General features: G+C 36.1%; 1 protein-coding gene across 5 annotated transcripts in view; it reads left to right on the top strand.

The window, feature by feature from the left end:
* The window catches only part of PDS5B (PDS5 cohesin associated factor B), a 101,996-nt gene that overhangs the window by 75,818 nt on the left and 9,142 nt on the right, over positions 1 to 17,036 (top strand). For 3 of the 5 annotated variants that reach the window (XM_086881623.1, XM_086881624.1, XM_086881626.1), the window contains exons 25-31: positions 4,328 to 4,532; positions 8,617 to 8,731; positions 9,083 to 9,215; positions 10,034 to 10,153; positions 10,496 to 10,558; positions 12,792 to 12,937; positions 14,931 to 15,036. In XM_086881623.1, coding sequence (XP_086737749.1) covers positions 4,328 to 4,532; positions 8,617 to 8,731; positions 9,083 to 9,215; positions 10,034 to 10,153; positions 10,496 to 10,558; positions 12,792 to 12,937; positions 14,931 to 15,036 — 888 coding nt within the window. The remainder of the gene's footprint in view (positions 1 to 4,327; positions 4,533 to 8,616; positions 8,732 to 9,082; positions 9,216 to 10,033; positions 10,154 to 10,495; positions 10,559 to 12,791; positions 12,938 to 14,930; positions 15,037 to 17,036) is intronic. The other 2 variants (XM_086881625.1, XM_086881627.1) reach the window with 1 other exon arrangement.

Here is a 17,036-nt window from a genome sequence, read left to right as displayed (position 1 = left end):
TCTGTTTCTGCTCTGGAAAGGATACTCAAGCTGTATAATGTCATGCCAAACTAGCCTTGCCAATGTAGTGTTTGCATATTCTGTTTTCTTGTGAATCCTGTGATCAAAATCTGTTCATTTCTTCAGTCATTTCCCTCCTGTGGCAAATGTTGCTTTATTGCAAATGTTAACCTTGTAGTACCTATCAGAGTTTTGTTTCATTGTTTTGCTACTCTTTTCAGTATGTTTAAGTACAGGCTCTTTGCCCTCCACTGCTTCTCACTTTTATCACTTGTTTTCCAGCTAGAACAGTCTTAACTGTTCGTGGCTATTCTAACAGATGTGTTGTGACCATTTTTGTGTCTAATGCTTACTTTCCCTGAATTTTCAGAAGGGAATTTTGAGAAATGAGATTCAAATTAGAACATGATAGGGTTCCAGCATGTATAAACCAGTTAGTATCACATTTTACTGTAGCATTATAGCATACTTTGGATCAGAAGGAACCCATAAAGATCATCTCATTAAACTCCCCTGCTGTGGTCAGGGACAAGTTCCACTAGAACAGGTTGCTCAAAGCCCCATCCAACTTGGCCCTGAATATCTCCAATGATGGGGTGCCCACAAGTTCTCTGGACAACCTGTTCCAGTGTCCTGCCATCCTCACAGAAAAAAAATCTCTTCCGTATGTCCAATCTAAACCTCTCCTCTTTCAGTTTAAAACCGTTGCTCCAGAACTGGACACAGCACTCCAGCTGGGGATGCCAGGAGACCAGACTACATTGAGAATCTCCTCTCTGACCCTGCTGGCCACTCTCCTTCTGATGCAGCCCAGGACATTGTTGGCTTTCTGGGCTGCAAGCTCATATCCAGTTTTTCATCCACAAATGACCCCAGTCCTTCTCTGCAGGGCTGCTCTCAATCCCTTCATCCCTCCACCTCTATGGATACTGAGGATTGCCTGGAGCCAGGTGCAGGACTTTGCACTTGGGGCTCTCAAACCTCCTGATGTTCCCCTGGGCCTAGTCCTCAAGCCTGTTAAGGTTCCTCTGGATGGAAGCCTTTCCCTCCAGTGTGTCAGCTGCACCACTTGGCTTGGTGTTATCTGCAGGCTTGCTGAGGGATGTTCTCAAACCTCCTGTCTGTGTAGTTAACAAAGGTGAACAATGCCAGTCTGGTCCCAGTATTCCACCCTAAGCACACCAGTTGTTACTGATCTCCATTTGGACATTGATTTTTTTTTTTTTTTTGACTGCAATCCTTTGGACATAGCCATCCAGCCAGTTTTTTATCAGTTGAGTAGTCCATCTCTGAAACCCACATTGCTCCAATTTAGAGACACCAATGTGTGTATACCTGTGTCAAAGCCTGTCTAGAAATCCAGGTAGGTGACATCAGTTGCTCTTCCCTTATCCATTTGCACATTCATTGTAAAAGGTTAGACCAGTTAGGCATGATTTGTCCTTTGTAAATCTGTGTTGGGTGTCTGTAATCCTCTCTTTGTGGATATCCATATGCTTTGTCATTGCTTCCAGGAGAATCTCTCCTTTGCAGTATCCTTTCTGTCACTTTTCCCTCTTATCAATAACAGTTTATTGATATTACTTTGCCTGTCATGACTTTCTAAGTTGTTTTCTAGAATTGAGATTGTAAGCTCTGTCAGGTCAGGAATTCTGCCTTTAATTTTCACTGCAGGTCCTAATGGATTTTGAATACTTATAAATAACTTTACTAGATGTTTTTGAGTCCTCCAATATCTGTCAGTGATGATTCTCAGATACAGAGTAGCTGTAATGGCTTTAATGAAGCCACTTACATTTACTTTTTCATGTAAAAGTGGTACTGTTTTTTTGTTTTTGTTTTTTAGATTTGGCATGTGCACATATGCATACATATTTGTTAATGCTTAGAGTGGCTAGTGTTAGAATCCATTTCTTGACGGTAGATACTGATTACTCTAAAAGTTTATTTATTCTTAACACTTTCAAGTCTAGCCACAAATCAGGTGACATCAAGGCCAACTCTAGTTTTGTGTTCTTTAATTCATAGCAAAGTTTCTCTAAGTGGGCAGATGAGAAAACAGATGAAACAACAGGAAAAATCTTACTTTTTAAGGCCTGTGATGTCTGCACAGGTTCTGCTGTGGTTCTGTGCTGGCACTTTTTTTTCCTCTGATGGTGCAGTTTTGTAATATGTAATGATTAGAGTGCAGAACACATAATAAATCACTAATTGCTGTATGAAAGTGGCAGTGGTAAACAGGGGCTTTATGATGATGAAATGCATGTAGTTTTAGTAATTTTAAAATAAGTTACATATGTGTTTGGCCAATCTTATAAGCTTACCAGCAGTTGACTTCTTTGATCTCCAGAACAAATTTTGATGTCAGCAGAGCTTTATATTGAAAGACAATGAAAAGTAATTGAGGATGGTACTTCAGTCTTATGCAAGCTTTGAGATCAGATTTAAGATCTGATAAGCTTTGCTGTTGATAATGCAATTTAATTGTATTTAGAATAAATCTTGTAAATTGCGCAAGTTTCATTTGTTTAAAAAAATTCCAGAGCTTTTTCAGTTTTCTTTGTTCACTCAAGGTGGTGTAATTGATGAATCAGAGGTGTGTCTGAATGGTACATGATGTTTTGCAAATATGTATTTTTTAATGCTTTTAACTGCTGAGCTTCTGATGAATTGGCATTAAATTCAGAGATGTAGATATATAGAATTGGGTTTTATGGAGTTTGTCTGATGTTAAAAATAGCATACCTTGGTTAAGTATGATATATAAGGTCAGTGTAACTGAGTCAAATTTAACGTTCTTCCCAATATTAAAAGATAAAGAAATAATAGTCATCCCAGTTGGTCACACAATACCATCAGTAACAATCAACTGTACCTTCCTTGTCCTCTGAGATAAAGATGTTTCCCTGCTGAAACACCAACTAGGCACCAGTCTCTTCTGAGCTTCCTAAAGGCTTTAGACTGAGGTGTACTGAGGAGGAAAAGACGGCTCTACCATAGCCTCCTGTAGTGGTGGATTTGCTATAAAGAGACAAGAGATATTGAGCAAATCTCATGGTTTGGGTTTGTGGGCTTGGGTTACTTCAACTCTGGTTACAGCAGGTGTTTCAGGGGTTCAGTCCACAGGGGGGGAATATTGCTTGAAGCACAGAAAGGAGAAAGTAGGGATTGATTGAAAATAGTTTCTTCTCAATTTTGTTTTTGTTGAGGGCAGAGGGAGAATTGTTTTATCTAATACGTGATCTCTTTTGATGCCGTTTGCAAATTTAGCAGATCCAGTGTTTCCAGTGGCTAGGTTTTGGCACTTCCAGTTGACTGATAACTGGAAACCCTCTTCAATCCTTTCTGACTTCAAAACAGTCTTTGAAAATTGCTAAAATAGTTCCTTACTCCTGATAACATTTTTTTTTCATCGTATTTAGAGATAAATCTTTCCTCTTGACCTTTTTTTGGCAGGTTAAATGTATTTAAGCTATTTTGGTGACCTTGTCTACCTTAAGCTTTTCTCTGTTTTCTTCAAAGTATTTTCTACACGTTTCTGTTAATCTTCCTTGTCCTGTGTTAGTAAATGGTTTGTCATGTATTAAATGGTACATGTAGGTTATTTTAATACAAAAAAAATTGAAGTTCATGCCTTTTCTGGGAACACATTGCTTAATAAACTGTAGAACTACAATTGCTGCCTTCATATTGATTTACTTTTTGTTGTTTGGCAGCTGTTAGACACAGATAATTCTCTTCCATGGTCAGTTGTAGTGCATAGGTTTCCACAGTATAATGGAAATGCTTGGTACTCTCTTTGGTGTTTCACCTTATCTGATAATTCTGTTGAATTTTATTCAGTTTTTAATATTAATGTCTTGATGAAAATGTGTGAAATCGTAGCGGTAGAATCAACATGTTGGTGGTTACTGGTGGCTAAAATGTTTTCATGCAGATCTTTGACTTTGGCTTTATAAACCAAGTGACCCAGTTGTAAACAATTTCTGTAGGCCTTGGGTCCTGAGTGTGGTATCTTCCTGCACAATTTTTGAACCTTAGCTCTTCTTCTGAGCTTAAAGGAAGCTGATTAATTCAATTAATTAAAATTGATTTGAAATTTTGAATTGAAAGCTGATTAAATAAATTTCAATTTAATTGAAAATTAAATTGCTCTGAACTGCCATTAAAAAAGAATTCTTGCAATTCCTATGTTTCAGTGGCTTCAAGGTCTAATTGATTTTAGCATATTTACCTGAGCTTCCCTGCTTTATTTTACAGTTCATATTGCTTTTAAAAAAAAGTTTACTGTTATCTTTTTTGGTTTTGCCTTTTTTTTTTTTAATAGGATGAATGTTACCAAGTGAGACAAATATTTGCTCAGAAACTTCATAAAGGCCTTTCTAGACTACGGCTACCACTAGAATATATGGCTATTTGTGCACTGTGTGCAAAAGATCCTGTGAAAGAGAGAAGAGCTCACGCTAGGCAGTGCCTTGTGAAGAACATAAATGTCAGAAGGGAATATCTGAAGCAACATGCAGCAGTTAGTGGTAAGAGAAGTCACTTTTTGCTACAAGTGCTGTAGTTCAAATATAAGTGTGAATAGACTGAAAACATTGATAGTTGTCTGTTTTTATACACAGAAACATTGTAAATTTGATTTGGAGGTATCTAATGAAAACTGAAAATGTACAGGTTTTCTTTTGGCTAGAATTTTTTTTTTTTTTTAAAACAGGTACTGCTGAGGTCTTTGAGTTTTGTTTAAAACTGCAAATGCTTATGCCTAAATATATTGGAAGTGAAGTAATTTTCCAAGGCAATTATGTGTACTGTTTGAACTTAATAATGTTAATAATGTTCCAACTGAAGTGACAGTGATTAATTTTACTTCAGCAATTACTAATAAGTAACTTTAGTACATAAATGCTGTACTAAATAGACTGTCCTTGAACTGCTTTATGAGTAGCACTTTGTGTTATTCCTGTAAAGGGCTATAGTTGTTGGCACTTCAGGATGAGTTTATGCAATTCTTTCTTCTCAGTGCCAGTGGTTTGATTGTGGGAATGCTTTGGAAGTTTTTATGGACTCACGTCAGCTATTTTTCTTTTATTAAATCAGTCCTTTTGACTTAAAGCTACACACATACAGTATTACAATGCTGGTACAGGGTCATAGGAAAAAGTAGACCTTTATGAAGAACTATAGTATTTTTGAATAAGAGGTTTTGAAAGTTTTATTTCTTTGAAAGATTACTGATGGTTTGACCTTTGTGGAATGAAGGGGATTTTTTCATCTTTTTAGCCTAAACCAGACCTGTTTAATGAATTTGATCTCAGAGTCAGATAACTGACATCCTTCTGTGTTTATGAATCACTTTATATTAGCTATGTCAGTCAGTCTTTCTCAGTCCCTTTAGACTCTGATCAGAGAATAAGTCTGCAGACAAGTCCTTTTGTGTATCATTAATTAGAGTTAAAGAAAAAAGCTGTACTTTTCTACCATTTAATAACATGTAAAAAAGAAAAATTAAATTGAATGAACACCTCTAAGTAATTCTAATATTATTCCTCTTGAAAGTTGAAAACTTTTTAGTTATGTAGACAGGAAGTATAAGAATTCTCAAATGTCTAAAAAAGATGCTGCAAAGTTACTATCAAAAATCCGTGGAAGAAATTAAGAGGAACCTAGGTGTCTGTGATTTTCTTTATCCAGTAGGACCTCAAAGTGCACCTGATAAATTCTTTTCTTGCTGAAATAATTGAGTGATGCCTTTGATTTGACATATGCTATAACACATAGGGAGTCTGGATTAAATATAGATTGCAGGGGGTTTTTTTAGGATTACAATCTTAACTTTGTGCCATTCAGATTTACCAGTCTGAGCTTTCAGCAAATAAAATGTCTTGAACTGTTTGTATCCGAAAATACCCATATTGCAGCAGTTCAGCCAAAGCTCAGTTGTGGAAATAACATGATATTTTAATGTGTGTCTCCCTTTGCCACTCTCCCTGCTGACCATGCAGAAATTCAGGGTGGTAATGATGCTTATATCTCCTCTGGAAATCTGCATCTTTGATAATTCCAGCTATTTGTCTGAATCTATGAATGTGTGATTTTGCGATATGTTTGGTCTCAAAAACTTCATACAGGTGAGAAGAATATCGGTTGGATATTTTGGGGGAATTGCAGCTGTTGTTGAAAATATGGTAAATTTCTGTTTACCCTGCCTGAGGAGAACTTTCTAAGGACTGGTACCAGACAATAAAACGCCTCTTTCTTCCACACGGGCCTTTTATATGCTGGCAGGAATTATTCTCAGCCCTCTGAAATTCTCTACGTGCTATTCAGAGTGGAAACCACTCAAGAAGAGACTTATTTTGATTGTGTATCTGTTACTAGTTTCATCTGAGTAGAGACGTGTCTTGCATAAGAATTTTTATGTTCTCATGATGGGCTTTTATGTGAAGGTCAGTAGGCAGAAAAATTGCAAGAGTAAAGACTTTTTTTTAAAACAAGTTTTCTTTCTTAAAGCTCATAAATGACGCTTGTGAAGGGTTTTGGCGCACTGTAGTTTTATGTGCTGGTAGGAAAGCCACCCTACCTTTCAGGTAGTGTCTTCTTTCATTGGAGATAAAAGTTCTGGGGTTTTTTTTCTATTTTTTTCCTACTGTTTTTTGTCATGACAGGGGTTAAATATAGTATATATCAATATTTGTTCTTTTTCCTGTTCTGTCTGGAACTAGTTCATTTTACTTTCCAGACCCACTTGGAATTATTGTTGTAGTTATATGAGAAATTGTCCAAGGCAGGAAGTTACTGAAAAACTGAGTTTATGAGCTCTTGATGAGCATTCTATTGAAGTTGCTAATTAGTACAAATAATAGTGGGTTGGTTTGTCTGGGGCATGTCTAAGGCAAGCCAATTTTGCTAGTGTTTTGAAGTTGTAATTATGTTCTTTTCCTTCCTTGCCACATCTTTATTTTTTTGTTTAGTAATGTGAACAGCTGATGGGTAAAATACAGGACAGTGCTTGAAAAGAAGTAAAGGATGTTTTTGAAGTTAATAGTGCAATGTCAACTGAAACACACTAAAAACTGCTGTGCAAAGTGCACTGGATTTCAATTACATAAATGTGGCTAGAAATAGAAAGACATTGGGTGATTTTATGTATTATATATATTTTATGTAGAGTGTGCATTACCCCTATTTATACAGACCTCTAAGAAAGGAATAGGTGAAGACCTGACATAGTCATGACAATTAGTTTTGTAGAAACTGCAGTAATGGTGTATTTTGTTTGATGTGCATAATATTTGTTAAGCACATCTCATATGAATACATATTGGAGGTAAAACTGTTAGTGTTCTAATGCATTTTTAAATAGTTTTCAAATATTATTAGCATATATAATTACTGCAGATGTTTTGACTTAGTCATAACTGAATATGGGATAAGTAAAAGTTTACTGAAAGAAGATTTTCCAGACTTGGTCAAATATTTATTATGGCAAAATGTGACTTTTCAAAAGCAGAGCTGGGAATTTCCCCCTTCCCTTCAGATGTGCATTCAAGTGATGTCAATACTGTGATCTTGCATTTTCCACAAGCACTAAAGATCAGATGTTTGTGCCATAGCAATATAGATGATATACCAGGATGCCTTCCTTTGACCATTGTCTTGCCCGTTGCACAAGATACTGGTTTAGTAACTTAGGTGTGCTGTGTGTCCTCCAGCTTCACTCAGGCATCAGGCTAAAGAAAGCAGCGTGGATGTTTGCTGAAAAATGTTTTTTTACTTTTAGTGTACAACTTGTCCATCTGTTGTCCTTGCCCCTTGGGAGGTGATCTCTGAGGTGCTGGAGTTCCCGCTGCATGGTGTTGGTTGGGTCAGGGAATTTGGCACCTTATGGAAAGTGTATTTTGTGATCATAACTCTGAAAGGCCATTGGCAGCAGCCCTTACTTTTTGAATCCCCAAGGGAAATAGGCCTTCGGACTGCCACGATGGAGGAATGACTTTCTTGCAGTCCTGCTTAACATTCCAGAAGTCTCAAAGGATGCTAGAAAATTATTGAAAACTTTGAATGTCACAGTAGAGTTGCAATGCTCTGTTTAGGTGGGATTGAGCCTTTCAAACTAGGTGCGCTACTACTTTGTTACAGCTTTCATGTGACCTCCCACTCCTCTTGAAACAGATACTGACTGCAAAATCCCTGCAGAAGGGCTTTGTTTGTTTTCTTGACAGCAAGGCTGTACACTGCAATGTCCAAAGAAGTAGTATCAGCTTATCCTGCAGTTGTGCTGGCCTTCCATCTTCAGTCAACATGGATTTTGTGATCCATCTTCACTTCTGCTTTTCAAAGTCCTTCAGAATACAGGCTTTGAACTGAGGAAAGGATTGGGAGTAGGAGGTGACTGTAGCTGTATCTCAAGGTAGCAAGAAAACAAGCAGCCCTGAGTGAGAGATATTTAGTCTTAATTTTTGCGTGCATTAAACATTCACATCAGCCATGAAATGGAACATGATAGAGAAATTATATGCCCACGTGTATTCATACATTAATGCATGCTGACCTCAAAATTTGTCCTCTCCTCTTTGATAGAAAATTTTGATGCATCTTTCTTCTGCTTTTCAGAGAAACTGTTATCACTTCTACCAGAGTATGTTGTCCCTTATACTATCCATCTTCTAGCTCATGACCCAGATTATGTCAAAGTCCAGGACATTGAACAACTCAAGGACATTAAAGAGTAAGACTGCTTTTAATAGTGTTATTTCTAATTTTATTCTAAGTGAAATTTTAATTATTTCTACTATCCTGTTACACAGTCCAGTGTGCATAATGATGCCATTTACCTCTGTAAAATATTGAGAGAAATAGTATAGGTACTTTTTTAGTCCTCTGCGATATTTTGTAGAGGAACCCTTCAGCTTCTGCTCATCTTCATTTCATTTTTCCAAAAGAACTGTTTTCTCAGAGTTAGACTGGTTCAAATCCATAATGCTAGTAAAAGCTGGACTAAATCATGTTTTCAAATGTGCCTTTTAAAGGAATTTCGTTTGTACTTTGAGTCATGTGAGATCCTGCATTTCTCCTTTAGGTGCCTGTGGTTCATACTGGAAATATTAATGGCTAAAAATGAAAACAACAGTCATGCATTTATCAGGAAAATGGTAGAAAACATCAAACAGACTAAGGATGCTCAAGGACCAGATGATCAAAAAATGAACGAAGTAGGTGATCCTTTTTTGATTGGAAATTGCATTTAATTCTGGCCTGCTAATGGAAAGGAGTTGCTTTTTGTTTATACACCAACTTCAAACTGTCTTTCAATAGAATTGTATATATGAAAATATATTTTATTTACTGTAATGATGATATTTATTGTAGTTCAAATGACAATTATTTTCCTGTGCTTCAGTAGTTCTTGCACTTTTGCAAGGGAATCATAATAATTTTCAGTTGTTCTGTTTCTGTGTCAGTAAGATTACTAAATACTAACTTTAAATAGATATAAACTATAAAATTATTTTATAATCATAAATCATGCAATAAATCATAAATCATCCGCTGAAGTGCTTTTTAGTATTTCATTTCTAAAATGCAAAAGTAAACTTAAGAGAGGAAGAAAAAAACTTTAGAAATCTCTGGTGTGTATTGTGTAGTGCATGTATCAAAATTTTTTTTTTTCTGGTTTTAGCATCACATTGTGTCCAGATTTTGTTTTGGGTACTGGGTGGGTGGGATGTGTGCTCTCATTTGATTAACTTTGTCTTAGAAACTGTGGCAAGCACTGCTCTTAAGTGTAGAAAGACCATGGAAACCATCTGTCTTCAGCTGTTAAGAGTTACAATGCTTTTGCTTTTACCATCTGTATTTCAGTATCCTGAGAGACACTGTTTAAGATGCAGGCTAGTGTTAAATGGTTAAGATGATTGCTTTTAGACTGTGATTTCTTGTGGTCCTGTGCATGAAAGATACACTGTCTTTTGTCAAGATTTTCAATGAACTTCTGAAGTGTTACTTGGTTTTTTAATTTTATTATTTACAGAAACTATATACAGTCTGTGATGTAGCAATGAATATCATTATGTCAAAGAGTACAACATACAGTTTGGAATCCCCTAAAGACCCTGTACTTCCAGCCAGATATTTTACTCAACCTGACAAGGTATACTTTGGCGTTTAATTTTTCTTGAGATAAGTCTGTTTAAATATTTGCTAGTTGTAATTCAGGGTTGTTTTTCTTAAATATTTCTTGTAACTTCAGATTTCTCCCTCTTATTATATTGTAGTTGAAAATGTATGTATATATTTTCATAAGTATATTATATATATATGTGCACATAGCAATTTCTCTTCCCCTCTACTGCCATAATAGTGTTCTAGTTTAAAAATTCAAAAGCATAAATGATGTAGATGAAATCTTTCAGTGCAGTCTCTAGAATATATCTATATCTATCTCTCGTTCACTTATTATTGGTGCAATTGCCCCCACCTCTTTTTCTTACAGAATTTCAGTAACACCAAAAATTATCTTCCTCCGGAAATGAAGTCTTTTTTCACCCCTGGAAAGGTAGGTATGGTGTGGGGGTTGGGGTTTGGTGCTGTGTTTGCATTTTGGTTTGCCTTCATTTTTGGAATGATTATTTTGCTTGTTTTCTCTGTGGGTTTTTGTTGTTGTTGTTTTGGTTTTTAAAAAAACTAGCATGCCATTAACAAAACATTATTTTTAAAAGAGCAGGTTATTTCTAGGTATAGAGAAAGAGATGGGTAAAGGGAAAACTGCTGCTGTCTCTACTGGGTGGTGACAGCAATAGGCAAACCCTGTTGTTTATTAAAGGAGGGAGTCCAAAAACACCCTAATAAAACCCATAATATTTGTCAAATTTCCGAAATGGTTAACCTTTTTAGACTGCAGAAGACTACAGTGTTGCATAGAAAGTGGCAGCTATTGAAAACTAACAAAAATTATTTTTTAAATCACATAATTAATTTTTGGCACAGCTGAATACCATTTTGCAGTACCTTACAAGATAACTGACTGTTCTACAGTTTTGTTAATTTGTTCTTTCAGAATATACATTCTATTGAATGGCAGTGTTTTTTCTTCACTAAAACTAAACCCAGGTATACTCTTTAGGATAAAATTAAAATCTGGTAAAGGAAGTGACAAACTGTAATTTTCATTGGGATTAATGTGTCCTGTTCTAGATGACAACATTAATTTGTTACCTTGTGAAAGAAAGAAATTGCAGCATCTTCATTACCCTTAACTTTGCTAATGAAGCATTAGCTGTCAGCTAGTAACTTAATAATAAAGGAGGATTGCAAGCTAGGAAAAGAAGCAGATTTCTCTTCAAGAAGTTGAAAGTCAACATTTTTGGATTAGAATAGATCATCATTAAAATTATTTTGAATCCTAAGTTAACTTCTATATTATTTTAAATTTCTAGTGCTGGGTACTCCAGCTCTTCTTGTGTTGTTTTGAAACTTTGTAACAAAGAGGAGAGGTGTAATTGCCCACCAAAATTTTCAGTTTCTTAGCTGTCAGGAGAGGAGCATGAAATGAAAGTTGCCCTGGGGAGCCTTATTTTTATGAGTGGAAGACTGGCTTGGATGGATGTTAGTGGAGTGGATATAAGCAGGGAACACTGAGGGCAGGAAGGCTTTGAATGTAGATTCTGTGAAAGGGAGGAGCTGTTTGTACAGGCCCTCTTAGTCCCTCTTTAGCAGGAAGTCCAGTTCAGTGTGAATTTGAAAATCTCTTTGCTTTCCTGCTCTTTCAGCATACACTGTTTAATATTTTGTTCTAAACTAATAGATGTAAATTGTTAAGCTGGATTTAGTTCTCCAAGATTTATTTTTGGAAAGCATATGCTATTTTATTTTTTTGTGCTCAGTGCAGAATGAGTCTCTGTAAGTGTAAAATTCCCTCTAGCTATACAAGTCTAACCAGAACTTCCACGGTCCGTAGCTCTGAAAACGAAAGGCTGATGTGATATGCACGTTGAACTTTTTGTAGCTGTCACTACAAACTGCAGACAGAGCTAGAATATAATATTGAAAGAGAAGATGGATTATGAGAAATGCAGGAAATGGTCTTAAATTCATCATTTTTGTACATGAGTGTTTGGCATTCTCCTTAGGAGTAATTGAACTCTTTCAACTCTCTCAAAAGTTGGTATGAGCTGGAGGCATTCAGCAGGTCTGAAAGATAATCCAGTTAAATTAATAACCTGAAGCTCACCAGTGTCTGGAAACTGTGGCACTTATTAAAAGCCTAACATTTTTAAATCTGTGCAAGAAGAATCAGAATGTTCTCCACAGTATTTGGCTTTTGAGATTCTCATTTATTCCCAGTTGAAGCTAATGTGGTTGCCAGTTTAATGTCCCCTTTGCTGAAAGGGCCATCCTGCTGCTATTTCTGCTTCGCTGGGCCAGGTGCTTATCTGATGCAGATGAGGAGCTGGTTCAGGTAGATTAATCAGCAGAAAGCAAATGGCACACAAAGTGATGCAGTAGTGCCTGGTTGCACGCGCCAGTGAATCTACAGCACTTCCAGTGAGAAGAGGACAGAATCTAAGGCTAGTGAGAAGAATACCAGCTTTGGTAGCAGCTAATTATTTGATTGAAGCTCCCTCAGCTTCCTTCTGGTGTCTGTTGTAGCCTTCATACGAAAATGTTTATCACTTTGTGTTAAAATTAACATAATGATAGCAGAAATCTGTGAATATTTTAAGCATAGTACATGTTAACAATATCTGAACGTGTAGCTTAAAATAAAGGAAATATATTTTTGGTTTCAGCCCAAAGCAGCCAATGTTCTTGGAGCAGTTAATAAGCCTCTTTCGTCAGCAGGAAAGCAGTCTCAATCCAAATCTGCACGAATGGAAACTGTAAGCAATGCCAGCAGCAGCTCAAATCCAAGCTCTCCAGGAAGGATCAAAGGGAGGTTGGTAGACAACAAAGGATCTTTGATATTTCAAATATTTGTAATGGAAACTTTGAATACTTCTATAATGTTTTCTAAGCAAAAGACAGAATTCTTTTATCATACATTGAAGTAAAGTTATAGTACCACGTTGGCATAACTGAAACCATGAATTTGGCTTTCTAACACCAGAAATAAATTTTCTTTACAAAAAAAAAAACAACAACCCAACAAACCCAAAACCACAAAAAAATCCCCCCAAAAAACAATCAAAGCAAAAATCACAAAAAAACCACTAAAATTAAATTACACCCAGAATTAGCTGAAGGAGGAAAGAAAAGCCTCATATGCTTTAATTTTTTTGAGGGCAGGGTTGGGATTTTCTGGGGTGTGTTTTAGGTGGATAGGTACAGTATACACACAGCTGCAGTCCCTGGCTGTAGTGCTACAAACTCAACCCACCCAGGGAAAACTGGCAGCTCATTGCAGTGGTCCTGCATGACTTCCTCCTCAAGTCCTGCACTTTGCTGGACTTCGCAGACAAATAGTTTTGGATTTTAGATTAATTTTGTGATGAAGAGGTGAGTGTACTGTAGTGCCACATAAGTTATTGTTTAGTTGTCTATCTTTAAAATTATAGATGATAATTTTGTGTCAGTTTTGTAGGTTATTCATCAGTTACTGTATCTTCAAAGTTTTTTCAACTGAAAGTCACAATGTCATTAGTTTGGGGTTTTTTTTACTGACAGCGAGAGATTGTATAGCCTCTGCTCTTTGTATTCTTTCTACTGTTTCACATTCTTTCAAGACTGTTAGGAAATGTTATGTTTGAATTGAAGCCTTCTCATTTGGGACTTCTGTGACTATTCAATATATAATATTAATTTTAAATGTAGTGCAGTGTTTTACAATAAACATTTCTCCACTAAAAAGTCTGCAGAAAGGCTTATTTCCTACAAGTCATACAGGTTCATGCTGCACTGTATTACTGGTTAATGACAGCTGGACTCCAGATTCTTCTTTGTATCAAGCAAAATAAATCTGAGAATAAATTTTAAAAAACACTACACTCACAACCTGACATACTCTGTTGTCTTCATCTCTCCAGTTCACTTAAGTTAAAGGTATTAGTGTTTTGGGTGGAGATGCCAGAGACAAAGAGATGGGAATGATTTGGAATGCACAATATTTCCATTTCATTCTGTCTGAATATGTACAGGCAGATTTGCATCTTTTGAGAGGATGTATAAAGCCTAAGCTTCCCATTACATCCCAGTTAATACAGACTGTACACTTGTAGGAGTGAGAACATCTTTCACTCACTATGCCGTGCCCAGGCCAGGGAGTTGAGTTTGTGTGTTTGAATAGCACTTTTCATTTTGACACATAGTGTATTTCTTTTCATTAAAAAACGTGCACTGGTATTTAAAAATGTTGCTTCTGCAGATGAAATTAAATGACTTGTGTATTTGCTTTTGTGCATTGCCTATTATCTGTGGGTGTCAGTGTTTTACATATGCAGGAGGCATTTTTGTCCACGTTTATGTTAGTAGAAACTGAAATAAAAATGAAATTGCTGCTGCAAAAAGTAGAGGGAAATTTGAATTGCTGTTTTATTGCCTAAACCTCACCATAGGAGGTTGTGCGTGCTTTGGCCGGTCTGTCTGTGAGGATCTTTGATGGCTATGGGAAAGTGTAGGCAGTTGCATGGTAGCACAGATCTCTTGCAACTCACACTCTTCTCTTTAAAAAGACTGCTTATCTTTCCCTTTCCCTACTTATCTTGAAAAAAGAAAATTGAATGTAGTTTATGATCCAAACATTGTCTTGAGACTTAGATGATGTGGCTTGTGATACTTGGTATCTATAGTACCCACAGCGAAAGGTTCCTTCTGCCAAATTGTTCCTGGTTTGTTAATAGATTTTTTTAATGAAGATTGTTGTCCTTAGTATTTTTTTAATGGTTGCACAATGTATTATACTAATGAGGGAAACATATGTTTATTCATCCTAGGCTTGACAGTACTGAAATGGACCACAGTGAAAATGAAGAATTCACACTGGCTTCACCCTTACCAGGAAAGAAAACTGACAAAAGAGACGACTCTGATCTTGTAAGGGTGAGCTGTTAAAAGTTGATGTGATGATATTTGAGATCATTCAAAAAATATACTGAAAAATGAAACTGAGCTGATATTTTAAAACTACTGGAAATTGTATTTAGAGTTGGATAGGAAAACACGATGAAAAACACAATGAAAAATACAATGAAAAAAAAAGGTTCTGTTTCTCATAGAATCATATAGGTTGCAAAAGACCTTTAAAGGTTATCAAGTCCACCCATTAACTAGGAAGAGTGAAGTCCACCACAATATCATGTCCCTGAGGTTACTGAGGCTTTGGAGAGTGATATTGTCCTTAGTAATTCTTACCAACAGATTTATATATAAATGTCGTTCAGTAATAAGAAAGGTTCCTAATGAGGATGTAGAACACTGGACTCACTCACATGTAGTGCTTTAATATGTAAAACAAGTTGTAAGCAGGCTAAATATTATCTTAAGCAGTATTTATACCTGTATCAGAATAGAGAAAAATAAACCACTGAAGAAAATTATAATTGTATTGTAATTCTAAAAGCAGGTCAAATGAAATAGTAAGAATTTCGCATACCAGTAGTAAGTGTCACTTCTTTGTGCTGTAATAGCAGTTGACAGTCTGTAAATATGGGATATGCATGAAAAAGTAATAAGATAAGATTTGCTAGAATTGGATTTTCTAGGCTGCATTGAAGGTGTCCTGTTTCTGATGTCACCGCTACTTTATTTCTTTTTACTGTCTCTAACATTTCTCTTTTCTCTCATTATGTCATTCTGGTGCATTTTTCTAGGTTGCTTGGGACATAAGCTACTGACTAGTGAAAATTTCTGAACTTTTTCTTGTCTTGAAGTATAAATAACTATCTTACGCTGTGGGAAAAGCAAACCAGTTTATAACTAAATAAGAAAAATCTGGAATCTCTTGTCAAAGAAAACCAAAACACTTTTGTAAACCTTAAAGTCTGAGAGTCCAGACAGAACTTTGAATGCAATTCATGTTTAGAAGCATTAGCGTGAACTAATGCTAATGCTAGTAAAATTAGTTTAACTACTGAGAAAGCTCAGTACAAAATGTTTGCTCAGAGCTAATAGAGGTCAGTGTCTTGAGTACTTTTGAGAGCATCATTCCACTTCGAATCTGTAAGCAAGTTGCTCAAGGTCATGGATTCAGAGCTCATTTTTGGTTTTTTGGAGATGGGCAGCAGATTACAGCAAGCATTAACTGAGAAGCAGGATTTTAACTGGGTAGCAGAAGGTCCATGTTTCAAAGGTATCTATCTTCAGGTTATTTGTCCAGATAAGCACCTTAGATTAACAGATTAACACCTGTAGAGTAACACCTTAATTCTAAGGTGTGGGACACTGTTTAGCCTCAGGGAGAAACTTCACTTTGAAAATTGGCTAAAAGGAGCTGCAGTGACACATGTGCATCTGCAAAAGCAAATAAAGTGGGGAATAAAGAGAATGTCACTGAAGACATGAACTGACAGGAGATGTCATCATTGTTCAAATATTTTTCTTATTTCCTTCTAGTGTAGTTTTTTGTCTTTCAATTTCTTTTACTTTTTACCCTCATATGCTTCCTAGATTTTCTTTCCACTTGTCTTGAGAAAGTTTTTTGGTTAAAATAAAAACATGAATAAATATGTAAGCGGACCTCTGTCTTATGTCACAAGGCAGATGTAAAAGGAGAAAACCTTCATTCAGGTTTTAAATTATGTAGATGAATTTTCTGATTATGAATTTTCTCTGATTATGTAGATGAAATTTCAATGTGGCAAATACTTATAAATGTGTTGAAATGTGGTAGTGGTAGTATGAAACAAACATTGGTATGAAACAGAAGTAGTGTAAATATTTGGACTTTTGGATAATTTCATGATGTGAAATGAAAGAGTCATGGTACTCATGAAATGGTGGATGGATAGTATTTTCTACTTTTGTTTTTCTATGGGTTGGTTGGGGCTATAGTGACTGCTTATGGCTGTAGTAGGTGCTTATTGAAATCTTTGTGCTGTTTA

This window comes from Cyanistes caeruleus, chromosome 3 (genome assembly GCF_971803275.1).
Source record: "Cyanistes caeruleus chromosome 3, bCyaCae1.hap1.1, whole genome shotgun sequence".
NCBI classification, from domain to species: Eukaryota; Metazoa; Chordata; class Aves; order Passeriformes; family Paridae; genus Cyanistes; species Cyanistes caeruleus.
Note: the sequence above shows the minus strand (reverse complement) of the source record. Positions and strands in the feature narration are given on the sequence as shown.